Below are 13,352 nucleotides of genomic sequence, written 5' to 3'. Positions count from 1 at the left end.
TACCACGCAACTTTTACAACGCATGCCTTTACAACGCATAGTGTTGAGGGGTGCTTGATAGTGAATAGTTTAATTTACTATTCCATCTCCAGTCCCCGTGGATAGTAGGGAAGGTGTTGGATAGTAAATTAAATCTATTCCCTATCCTAGAGCGCCCCCCAGCGCAATGCGTTGTAATGGTTTGCGTTGTAAAAGTTGCGATGTAAAAGCACTGCGTGGTAAAAGTTGCGTTGTAAATGATGTTTCCCTTCAATGGCTTACCTTGTATATCTTCTGTCTGTATCCCCTGCAGCATTGCCAATTTACTTGTGTCCTTCTACTGCTCACTTTTAGACAAGTACTTTTTTCTTTAGCACTCCACAAGAGTGCATGCTTTCCAGCTGTCTCCCTACTGTGTTTCTCATCCCCCTCCATGCACTCTGTTTGACTCTCTCACCCTTGTGCTTCTCCCCACTGCCTCAGTGCTGCGCTCACTCTTACGTGCTTCTCCCATGCATTGCTTTCTTGCCCGTGTTCTCTACCCCACCTCCATATTGGTCTCCTTGTTGTCCATTTGCTTTTCTTGCCCTGATGCTCCTTGTTGCCTCCCCCCCCACTTAGATCAGTGAATGAGAAAATCACTTGCGTCATAGGCATCGTTAAAACCCACTGACAAAGGCAGTACTTCCTAAAGACAAAACCTATTTACTTTGCCAATGATTGTCAATATTCTGTCCAGGTAATACCTCCATCTGTTTGGTGCAAATGCAGACACTCCTGGATTAATTAATTACATTAGCACAATCACAATAGCCTCAAGTCTTTTACTTAGAAATATTTGGGGAAGTAAGATGAAGTGCTTTATTCCAAATACTGCATTTCTCAGAATGCACGACTTTAAAAACTGAATTCCAAATGCTTTCCATCTCTTTTCAAGGCAATGGAGGTGCTGAAAACGACTGGCACTTTTGACTTACTAGACTGGTCGCATATGTGACTACGCCATGGTCATGCTGCTACTGGGGAGTTAATTCTTTCTTCACTGGCAAAGCTAACAGCACTGCCAAATGTTAATGGGCGGCCTTGAAAGGCCAGATCCCTTAGCCAAAGTTTGTTTGCCTTAAAAGTGCAATTTTGGTATTTGAAACTCAGTAGTACAGTGTCCAAATGGTCTGCGATCCCATGCCAGTTGTATCGCCTTCTAAGCTGGTGGCTGACCCACCCAACCTTGAGAGTACACAGAGTCCTTCCTTAATTGCAGTCCAGCAACCCCTTGTCTGCCCACACATTGCGCATTATGGCCACCTGTTTAAACCTCATCTTCCACGGTGCCCAACCGAGGCAGCTGGTGAAGAGCATGCTCATCATATTCGTGAAATTAAGCACAACAAGAAATTATCAGAGCAAATTCATTTAATAATGTATTAAGCAAATTGAAGAGTACATAAACATACCAAGTGCAAAACCTCAATGAATGCTGAAAACAGATCTGTATTAGAGTTGCTTGAAGTCGTCGCCATACTTGGTGGCAGGTGATGAATTATTCAGAACGCGGTCCAGAAGTAAAGCTTATCGCTGAGAATTTAAGTCCTTGGGTTGGTATACAGGGACATTTACCTCCTGCAGGGAAGGAAGACCCTTGATGATGTCAGCAGCTTTCTCTGCTATCATGACGGTCGGTGCATTCAGGTTGCCGCTCACGACACTAGGCATTATAGATGCATCCACCACTCGCAGGTTCTGAACCCCAATTACTTTGGTCTCGTGATCCACCACTGCTGCAGAATCCGAAGGCTGTCCCATTTTACAGGTGCAGGAAGGATGATAGGCACTGTCTGCTTTTTGTCTAATAAAAGCATCAATTTCGTCATCTGACTTCACGCTATCCCCAGGGCGAATTTCAGGACCCCTGAATTGGTCAAATGCTTTTTGTGCAAATATCTCCCTGGTGAGCTTCACACACTGACGGAACTCCCAGATATCACGTTCTAGAGAGGGAAACAAACCAGGTTTCAAAATGTTGCATGTATAAAACAAAACACTGCAACGTGGAAAAAATATTCAGTACAAATAACCTTAGCACTTCAGACTGCCATTTTGTGGGCCATTAATTACAAGTGTAACTATTACCCATTTACGAGTTCTCATTTTATCAGTCTCGAAAGGATGTCCTAAATTTGTTGTGTGTGTGTGCTGGATTATAAACTCAGCTGCCCAGTGCGTGGGTGGTAATAAAGAGGATTTAAGACATCGTGACGGCGTGTCCTTTGCCATTATCACAGTTAACTCACTCACCTTACCAGCTTGCACTAAAACATCTGATCTGCAATTTATATAATTTTCAATGTTAGTGTAAAGTTTGAAAACATTTGAATGTTTTTCCTGCTTTCGGTTTGTAATATTTACCTGTTGACAAATAATTCGGTTCGATGATTGGATGGTCTTTTGGATCTGCGCTTTTCAGTTTCAGCCAACCAACACTTGTGCCCCTCAAGCTTCCAATGTGCACCTGTAACATATTTAGTCAATCAGAATAGGGCATTTGCATATTTTTCTGACTGTAAAATTTACAAAGGAGCCCCATGCAGTTTCTTTAAGAGTTCATTCAACACAGCAGGTTAAGCAGTCACCTTTCTTTGAAATAGATGCTCATACATTTCTTCCAGTCACTGTTTTCTTTAAAGTTCCATTATTTTCAATTTCTAATACCATTAGCAAAAGACACAGAAAAAAAGCCTAAAATGGTGATCCGACCACGCCCTAAGAACTGTCCTTTTACACACTAACTCAACAGAAAACCGTGTGTCATCTGAATCCAAAACGCTGACCCCTCGGCGGTTATTTTTCTGTAGCGGAATGCAGACTGCTCATTCTTTATAGAGGCTACCTTTTCCCGTGCTAGCCTTAAAATAATTTTTTTTAAATAAAAGTATGCATTTCTCGGTAAGCGTTAGGATACAATTCTACCTTATTTCCCAACAGACTTACAATATACGGATGTGTCCTCTTTCCACAGACTCCCTAGTGGTCATTAAACCGCTCTCCTGTGTCCGTGCTTTGTATACATTCAGCATATCCCTGTGCATATTTTTCATTAGATGGTGCCGTGGCTTGTGGGCACAGTTCTTATTCTACTTCACAGTAGCATCAAATGCAGAGGTTCTTAACCTTTTGACTTCTGTGGACTCCTTCTAAATCATTACTTAAATCCGGGGACCCCAACTGAGTCAATTTTCGAAGTTTGGGACACCCAACCTAAGCAACTTCTATGATTTGAACCTTGAAACAATCCCCCCTCCCCTCCAAAAATACAAAAAAATACGTATACACAGAATAAACGTTCAAATATTAAAATATTTCGTTTAATTCACAGTCAAATATACAAAATGTTTACTACTTCCTAATTGCGCCTTTTTCATTGTATATACCATATTAATTTTAGTTTTTTTTAATACTATATATAATTTTCTTAAACACACAGACCTCCTTTATTGACCTTGAAGACCCCCAGGGGTTCTCGGACCACAGGGTAAGCACTGATAGATAAACTTTTTATTGTACAGTTAATAAAAACTGTTACAAAAATATAAAATACCTGAATATTTAAAAGGCAGAAGATGAACATTAGACAGCAAATAAACAGGTAATGAGTCATAAAATTTGTAAAAATTAATCTCGTGCTTAAAAATGGCCGTGTCTGGGACAGGGAGAACAGTCATGTTTAATGTACGAGTTCATGATGGAGATTAAGCCTTTACCAAGGTTCCTCTCTTTTTCTCAAAATTTTTATGAATTGGACTGGTCAAGTGCATTTGGCTAGCGTTCTAATATATCCAATTAAATTGAAAAGCAGCATGTGGTTTTCATCTCAGCTTATGAATCAAATTAACTACTTCAACAACTGACTGCATCATGATTACCTGATAGCCTTCCAGTTTTGGTGCAACTCGACCATGGTCAATCACTTGAGAGGGCAGGAAATGGAACTGGAGGTCTGGATGAGTGACACCAGGCCCACTTCTAATGAACCCTCCAGATTCTAAATGAGAGGTTGCTCCTTCTCCTGTAGGAATGGGTAAAACACAAAGCAGGTTGATGGTTTATTAAACCGGCAACAAGCACTGGCAAAATCAACTGGGCTGGCTCTAGCAAGTGTGTACATTTTATTTATTAATTTAAAGTTATTCATATAAAAATCGCACACACAAAAAAATGGTGGAGAACACAAAGAAAATCTAAAAATACAGGAGTGACCGAAGACCCAAGCACCCCTATCCTGGCACTGAAGTGCACTCCTTTTCAGGCGGCTGTTCGCATATGATCAGGCAAAATGTAGTTCCTCACAGTGCAAGGGAACCAATGGTTGAAATGGGCTAACCCACTGCCCATGCTATATGCTGTGGAGGGATGAAGCAAAATGTTAATAACAACTTTAAAGTCCAATGGATGAAAAAGGCACCTACGTACGGGTATATGCATGCATTTGTACTATTAGTTTGTTTCAAAAACAAGAGGCTGACGAAAAAAGTAAAGCTATCTCCATGCCAGACCTTAAAAATTCCCTACATTGAGGCTAAAGTGGCGGGTTTCAGATGCCCAAATTGTGAGATTGTCAAAGCAGCTTTCAGATCCTGTCATGTGTGAAATTCACATAGCAATGTGGCGTGGTGGTCCACATTCATGGGTTCCTATTGGCAGTAGAATGGTCACTAAGGACCCTGGGGAAGTGCTAGATACTCTGTAGGATTCCTTTGTATGCCGGCAATAAACAAATGTTTTTTTTTCCAAAAAGGGCACAGCACCAAGGAGGACTCCTGCTGGTAGTTCTATTCTACAAGTTCTTGCATGTTCTTTTCACTCTACATGCAAGATGGGAGGATTCATAGAAATGTTAGAAATAAATTAAGCATATCTGAGCCTGGGATCTAGAACGTGATGGATTTGTCACCTGAATTGATCCAAAAGATCGGATGTATGTGATGCACCAGTAGTTACTGGATCACTGCTTCCAGGAGGGCGGTAGATAGGCAGAAGAGTTTGGATTTGGTCTGGGACTTTTCTGTGGTACACATTTTGGTTGGTGCACAGGGACTTTAAGTTAACCATGTATTTAACCAGCAACCAATGTAGGGACTTTAGTTCTGGTGTTATATGATCAACCTTTCAATGGCTACACACGGAGTATCCATATGAACCTTGACAGATATCTAGAAGTTCGAGAACCTTCCTGTGAATACTGATTTATGAAGTAGTCATCCTGGAAATGGTGTTTAACTAAGGAAAAATGAGAGGTCCAAGCAGAATTCTGCACAGTTGAGAGAGTGGCATAGATGGAGAGGGGTAAGGTGAATCCAAGATTGTTTCTGCTTCTTTTGATTCCATCACCTTGGATAAATATCATCATCTTGGATCTAGTTAGACATACAAAGATGAATTTCATTCAGAGGAAAAAGTGACTGAGGCATTCAGCTGAGTTACCATGGTGACCATGAGACAACGGGCGATACTCCAGCCGGATAAAGATCTTTATATACCAAGTGCAGCCGTGTCATTACAGATGAAGTCATTCGAGTCTACTTGGCCAGCAGGCATGAGTGGAAGGAGAAGTGTTGGGATAGAGTCATTGGCAGGCCTTGGGGTACCCACGCCTTTGTGAGATGACTAGATAATTTGGGCATATGTTCTTGTTGCATGTAGTATTTCGATATTTATGTAGCAATTGCTAAAGTGGGTCAGCAAGTTAGCAGGAATCCGCTGAAGGTCACATGGAGAAGTGTGGTGTCATACACAAACTGTACGTAGATATTGACTGGAGAATATGGGGAGACTGAAGCATCCATACCGGTGCTTGAATTTAGCACACATATCTGTATATTTCTGTGTTTTCTGGCAGGTCACTTTTAACATATGAAGCTGTGTACTCGACATCTGTTGGTAAAATATAGCTATGCTGTGTACACCTTTGTTGGTACATACATAAATCGTTAATAACACTACCATATTGGAACTGCACAGCGGGCAACAACAGCTATACCAAATGATTGTTCTTTCAATTTCATGATAAAGGTAAAAACATGTTGCTTACCACAATCTTCACCACTCCCCTTTCTCTATTACAACTAAGGACTCTTCACTCGGACTATTCTGTCCCCACTATTAAATGTATCCATCCAAAGCCATTTTGGCCAAAACTTAGACTATAGAGGTGACACATTATCTGACATTGTAAAGACATGCATAATACAGGTTACACTGCGAACACCATCAAAATGATCTGTCCAGTGTATAAGCAATTATTTTTAGACTCTAAATGATATTTCATAGAATCCATTCATTTTATTTCTAATCACTTAAGCCGTGCAACCATGACAGGAACACCAAGACATCTCTAGTCGCCTGTAATAAAATAAGGTAGCTGCTTAAATGTAATAAGTTATTACAGTTGAATTGTGGCATCGTAATGCCTCCTGCAAGGACCAGCACAGGGTAGTTACAGCTGCTGTTTTAACAATAAGAACAGGCTTTTTCCTTCTTCAGATTTGTTTTCTAAATAAACAGTGATCAGCAAGGAGGAGAAATTTATAGCAAAATATTTATATTTTGCATGCTGCAGGTCATTACTGGAAAAATAATCTCTCACTGTTTTTACACATTCTCAGCTCCATCATTATTTTTCAGTCTGACCTCTATTAAACCGATTCTAATATATTTTTGCAACAAGTTACTAACTGCTGTTGGTGCGTTCATTTTGCACTCCAGACTATTTTTCATCTTCATGTCTGCAACGGTATCAACTCTTTCATATGAAACAAAAAGGGGAGCAAGGATTTCAGTGGTTTGTGGAAAGGTAAATGTTGTGACCATGCATAATGAGGAATAAAATACCTTTTTTGTAAGTTAAAAGGATGTTGCACTTCACCTCAGAGTTCCATGACCTTATAAAGAAACCCGGGCTTCGGACTCATCCCCTATACGGTAGCCAAAGTCCTCAGGGACATGCAATATCCCTTTAATGTACTGCCAGGGGTACTTTATTCATTATTATTAGCTATTGTGTTCTATTAAAATGTGTTCTGTGATAAACTGGTAGAAAGTAATCGAAGTTAAACTTCATTGTTACACTGTGTACATTACCTGTGAATTTCCAAAGCCACTCTAAACCAATCTGAACCATTCGAACAGGCTTTTGGGCTTGATATAAGGTAATAGGCTTAGTGCACTGCTGCTGGATATACACTTCTAAATGATCCTGCAGGTTCTGTCCAACTCCTATAAGGAAAAAACATTTGGTAGTGAAAGACACACCTACACCGTAAAATGACATTTTCTTTAAAATAAATACTGCATTGTTACTTTAGAAGCTGGCTAAAAAGGGGTATAGTCCGATTGCAATATGATGGGGACAAAATATTAATATTTGGATGGATGAGCAGGCAACCCATCTCCTTTGTGTAGGAGTGTTACACTGGGCATGCCTGTACCCACAGCATGGGGAGTGCAGGGCGGAAGCAACACGGGGCTCGCGTGAGGATAAAATAGACACGGGGGGAAGCAACACGGGGGCACTGGTAGGGGTATCAAATGACAGACAGCACTGTGTTGTCTGAAGGGAGAAAGCACACAGGCTAGATGCCGACGTGGGGAAAGGTAGAAGCAAATTAGCAAGAGACCAGAACACAGAGTGCGGTGAAGGAAGAAAGAGAAAAACAAGAGGAAGACAGTTGGAAACTGTAGTATCCTCACATGAGGTTTCATTCCCTATGTTTCTTCACTCTAGCTGCTCAGCCTGTGTGTGTCTACTCTGTATGGAATGTTGGTGAGTGGACCTTCACTAGAATGCCTGGGTGACTGAATGGGGTGGACTGTTGGTGAGAGAGGCTGAGCAGCTAGCAGGCTGTTCCTGGTGGGGTTATGTTTTACCACCTGTTAACTTACTTGTGAATAAACCTACTTGGTTTACAACATACCAGCGTAGCGTGGTTACTACAGAAACACATGTACTCTCAGAGTGCTGAACTGAAAAGAAAATTAGCACTTTTAAAAGCGAGCAGTGTAAGGGCTCAGTGATGCATCCGCTCGAGAGGAGACAACACAAACACAGGAAGAGAACAGGAAGTCCGCATTCGCTAACGCATAAGAAGTAAACAAATGAAAGTGGCAATGAAGCCAATTAATGGTAGGCAATGGGCGGGCTCGAGGCCGACTATAAGCAAACAATAAGTCTTGCAACCAACAAAGTATGTATTGTCTAGTAGGTGAGAGCTAAAAATAGAGTTATAAAGCACAATAGAACTTTCACTTTGTTCAGAGTGGGGCATCATATAAAGATCACGTTGCCAGAGGCCAAAGGGACATATATGGCCCAGAAAAAAATAGTACGCTGTCCAGGAGAACTGACAATAACCTTGTTCAAAGCTGGATATTATTTTAAGACAACATTACTTGTGAAGCTTGAAGGAACTTTAGGGTAAAAGGGGTATTTAAAAGGGCTGAAATCTGCATAGAAACACAAACATTGATTTGCTTTTAAACATGAACACTTTTAATTCCCTGAAGGAGGATTTGCAAGTAGTCGCGTTTTTTTTCCGCCAACAGCAATAAAAATAAGGGAACCTGCAGGCCCATACTTCTGATGGGAAATTAGTTCTACTAATACCATTATTCTTGGTGCAGTTAAATTTAACACCTTGACTGGTTGAAAGTAGCAATAATAACATGGACAGTTGACAGCTATGAATCAAGAGCATTACATTATTTAAAAAGTTTCCTCAAATAAAGCTTCTGGGCCCTTCCATCAATGTAAAATGTGTTAATCTAGTGTGCCAGGCGGTCACAGATTTGCCTGTCCCAAATGGATTTTAACAGGAACAATCAGACATAAGCATAACTTTTCTCTCAGATATACTGATTAGTACTATGATAAACTTTGTGGAAGGCAAAGGAGAGCAGGGATATCAAGTGGAAAGGAATATTTCATGTCTGAATTAAGGCAATATATTTCTCTATATTAGAAGTAGGCCTGGGTAAAATCTGAATTACACTGGCATAATTCCTGTAATTTCACATTATTGAGCTTACACCATTAAGCCATATCGCGTAATTTCGGGGAGAAATTTTTATGGAAGATGGACCTTTTGGATAATTTTTGCACACAAATATACAAATCCGAACGTGAGCTACAGTGTTTTGAATGTGAGTGACCAGAAATTATGTTTTATCTGATTTTTTACCTGAACAAACTGTTTGGGTATTTTTTTGTTTGAGTATGAGATGCATTTTCCATATTTGTAATACATTTTGCAGTGATTTCGTATAATTACGCTACAGAAAATTAGGTGAGTTATCACACCCCTAATTCTTTTTTCTTTCATATACCTTTTTTGATTTATGTATAACAGGTGCTGCTTACATCAGGATACTGAATTACTATTTGGGCACAGTCAGCTCAGATGTCAACATATCTATACGGGAACATACAAATGAAGGAAGAAAAACAGTGTTGAGTAAACCATCGGCCCTTCGCCCGTATTCAGAAGTAGAAGGCAAATGGGCCTAGTCAGGCATTGAAACAGCTAATCATAATAAAGTACAACCAGCAACAAGAGTAACAACCAGTGCAGCTCACCCTCAAGCCCCACACCTTTCCCAAGAAAGGCATGAACTTTATCTCCCGTCAGGTGGTCCACCTCTCACACAGGAATACAGCACAAGGGGTCATGCCTAGTCATCAGTAGTCTGATCAGGTGAAGTGAGCACAGCCCTCAATGTAGTCAAGTATTAATCTCAATGTTCCATAAGGTTGCATCTCCATTCCTTGTCCCTGGCGCCGCACAGGACTGAAAGCTCTGCCGACAACCAACGGACCTCATTTATTTGCCAGGTAGTGATCAGGGGACCAGTCGCCGCCTTTCAGGACATGACGAAGCAACGCTTCACTAGTATTAGGGTTAAGCCCTGAAACACCCTCAAATGTTTCATCCGTTTATTCACTACCCCGGAGTTAAGGATGCAATGCGCAGGGTGATATGGCAAAATAGAAGCGGTAATTTCAGATATACAGGAGGTAACTATTTCCCCACTATTACTGGGCATATCCACACCATATGAAGAAAGACTTCCTCAACCTCGTGGCCTATAGGGCTCATCGCTCTTGTGCCCAGGCACATTTTTCATATTCTATCCGGTGGGAGTTTTGTGTGGTGTAGATAGATGACCGGTGTAAACTGGACATCAAGCACCTCCAGCAGGCAGCATCCGATAATTCAATGGACAGCTTCTCCTCTCACCACCCCTTAAGAGTCCAGAGGCCGGCACTCGTGGAATAGCTCTGCAAGGCCCCATAGATTTTGGATTTCATACGTCCTGACCCTGTCAAGGTTAACATCAATTTTAATGGGCCAGCTACCTGTATGAGGTCCCTATTCAAGTCCCATAATCTCCCTGCCACCTTCAATTAAGCAGAATATAGCAGAAACTGTCCTGGATCCAAATCGCACTCTTCTGTCAGATCAGCCAATGAGTGCAGCCTGCCCTCCACCACCATACCACCCCAAGTCTTGTATCCAGTTGTGGTGTTCTCACACCCCTAATTTAAAGGCCATTTCATACTGGCACAACTTATTGGGAAAACATGGGACTGTGTTACACGAAAACCACCTATCAGCAGATGTTTGGTGGAAAGAGGGAGTTTGAGTATATACACAAAACCATTGACTCTCTACAAGTAATATGGATGACCATAGAGGCTGAGCAAACATGGCATCCTTTTTAAAGAGGCTGAAATGAAAATATACACAAAAAACTTGTCAATGGTGCTCCTCCCTCATCAGACCAAAATGTGGGTGAGTGGATAGGTCTGGAAAATAAGGGACATCACATTTCTGACTACCACTAAACACACTGCCTCTAAGCACTCAAAACCCAGAGCGCTACATAAACACAGAGGGACCTCCAAACTGGGATACCCAAACAGTCATGTCCAAGTACAACTACACATCTCCTACACTCAGCAAAGAAACTAGGGAGTGGGTGGGCAGATATAGCTCGCTATGTTGTGTATGTTAAAACGCTGGTACCCCAAAACAACTGTTTGGCTGCCACTGTCAGTCATGTCATGGCAATGCATACAGCAATAAACACAAAAGAAGTAGGTTGCCAATATAAATGCAATAAGCAACAAAAGCGTGGATGATCATGGAGATCTGATTGGTGTTAGTCATGTGGGATCTAAGAAAGTCTAGAAAGCCATCCTTAGTGGAAGAGGATGCCTCACACACAATAATGCGTCATGCTTCATCATAGGCACTCATGTTCAAAGTACTGCTTTGTGTGGATTTGTACAACCCAATGAAGTCTAAAAATGTATCGTACAGCAAAATATAAACATTTAGAGGTTCTAGAAGAGGGAGATAGCTTGTGAAATGAGTCCGCTGCATAGGGAAACCTGCTGTACTCACAGGCATGATGAAGTAAGAAGCACAGTGGCATAAGGGGGTTGCACCAGTGACCTTATAGTACACAAAGCTTAACATTTCAGTGATGTGTGGTATAGCCATAGTCACTATGCGAGTGGGTTCAGCCTGCATAATTTATAAATGCCTAATTCTGCCAGAGCACAGATATCTGAGGTGGGTGTTTTTTAAAGTTCCAAATGGAAGACAAATACTACATCGGATAATGACACGGTGAGACTATGTCAGAGAATCAAGGGATGCAAAGACATGGTCTAACAACTTATCAGAAGAAGAGGTTTTGCCTGTGACTTGCTAGATACGGTGCAGCTGTAGAGATGGCGTCAGACCCTGGTAGATGGGCCATGGAGCAAGTAGGGGGGATAAGGGACCCCTGCTCTCGGGACGGACTGGGATTGTTTGCCTCATGTCCCAGTGTCCAACTTACTACCACTCTCCCAACAGAGACAAGTACAACCACTCCCGCACCTCACTCTCAGTGTTAGCGTTGGGCAGCAATCATAGGATCCAGGGAAGGTGTGTGGGGTGAGTAAGCTCAAAACTCAACAGTCACCTAACTGCGCAAGAACCGATTGTCCAACTTAGTGCTTTATTTTAGAAAAGTCCTCTATTGCACACACTTAAAAAGGAATACTAGACAGGAAATTCTAACAGGCACAACTAAAGGAACTAGCGCTAGGGATATTGCGCCTTCGGATACCACCCACCCCTTCCATTGACCTGGGTGTCCCTATTGTGATAAGGCCAGGCAAGTTCCTACTGGGGTGTAGAGGCCAAATGCAGCACAAATCAAAGCTCAGGTGCAGATTACTCCTGTTCAGCATAAACAGTGCTCAGCTTAGTACAGTCCAGCTTAAAGTCCCACCAACTGCAGGTCTGTGTTTTCAAACCACAGTTGGCGGGGGACCAGCAACACAATCTTTACTTCATCTTGGTTCAGAGAGGAGAAACACAGTTCACGGGAGCAAAAATGAGAACCTCTAAATTTCTAAGCTGTGTAGTGGCCTAATAATGTTTTGCAGCCTGGACATTATGCTCGTCTGTACCCTGGGTTTTCTCTGTCTGATCTGATATGCAACAAAAATAGTGCATCAACATATTTAGCACGCTGGCCTAAGACATTCAAAGTAATGCCTTAGGCTATCAGTCTCTTGCATGGAACATTACAACAAGGTCAGCCTTGGAGAGTTTTTCCAATGCTAGTGCTATTTTTGTCCTGCGCTCTAAGTTCAGTTCAGTGAGTAAACAACAGTAGTGTAAAGCAGTCACTTGCGATTGGGCTGTTTCCTACCTCTGCTGGGTGAGATCAGATTGCAGGTTCCAAACAGCCTTATTGCCAACATGTTGTTAGAAAAAGCTGGGCGTCAAGTCATTCTGCTAACACGCCCTCCTATCAAGTCCATAATTGCAAGAAGACAAATTAACAGTGGTGAACGCTCTGAGCTGATTGTAATTTATTAGAACAATGACAGAAAAGTCAGTAAACAACAGTAAAGAAATCAGTATAAAAATAGGGGTTCTTGTGGGTGCCATTCCTAGGATGTCCACGATGCAGTGCTTCGGGCAGATGGCGCAGTCCAGGCCTACAAGGGCTTTGGATTGGTTGGTTCAGACTTGGGCTGGGTTATAGGTTGCAGTTGGAGTTCTGGGGGTTGGCTGGCCACAAATTTAGAACGCTGTGGTTTTGGTAGGCAGAGCGGCGGTTTTGTTTTTGGTGATTTGGCTGGTTACAAAGTAAAATGCATTTCCATAACTACAAATGGTTGGAGTGAGGGAGGTTTCACTATGACTGATAAGGAAGCAGCAGTAAGGGAGACTTTGAAGGTGCTGTGTGATGCAGGAAGGGAGGACCTTATTATACCAGGCGTTATGTCTCAGGCTTGGATAGGCCTTACACTCCCA

The 13,352-nt window shown here is 41.8% G+C and overlaps 1 protein-coding gene across 3 annotated transcripts in view; it reads right to left on the bottom strand.

The window, feature by feature from the left end:
* Positions 1-1,374: 1,374 nt before the first annotated feature.
* The window catches only part of CHDH (choline dehydrogenase), a 139,262-nt gene continuing 127,284 nt past the window's right edge, over positions 1,375-13,352 (bottom strand). For all 3 annotated transcript variants that reach the window (XM_086939144.1, XM_086939142.1, XM_086939143.1), the window contains 4 exons: positions 7,114-7,248; positions 3,900-4,042; positions 2,386-2,488; positions 1,375-1,967 (listed from right to left, as the gene is read on the bottom strand). In XM_086939144.1, the coding sequence (XP_086795270.1) occupies positions 1,549-1,967; positions 2,386-2,488; positions 3,900-4,042; positions 7,114-7,248 (800 nt within the window). In that variant the 3' untranslated portion in view covers positions 1,375-1,548. The remainder of the gene's footprint in view (positions 1,968-2,385; positions 2,489-3,899; positions 4,043-7,113; positions 7,249-13,352) is intronic.

This window comes from Lissotriton vulgaris, chromosome 9 (genome assembly GCF_964263255.1).
Source record: "Lissotriton vulgaris chromosome 9, aLisVul1.2, whole genome shotgun sequence".
Lineage (NCBI taxonomy): Eukaryota > Metazoa > Chordata > Amphibia > Caudata > Salamandridae > Lissotriton > Lissotriton vulgaris.
Note: the sequence above shows the minus strand (reverse complement) of the source record. Positions and strands in the feature narration are given on the sequence as shown.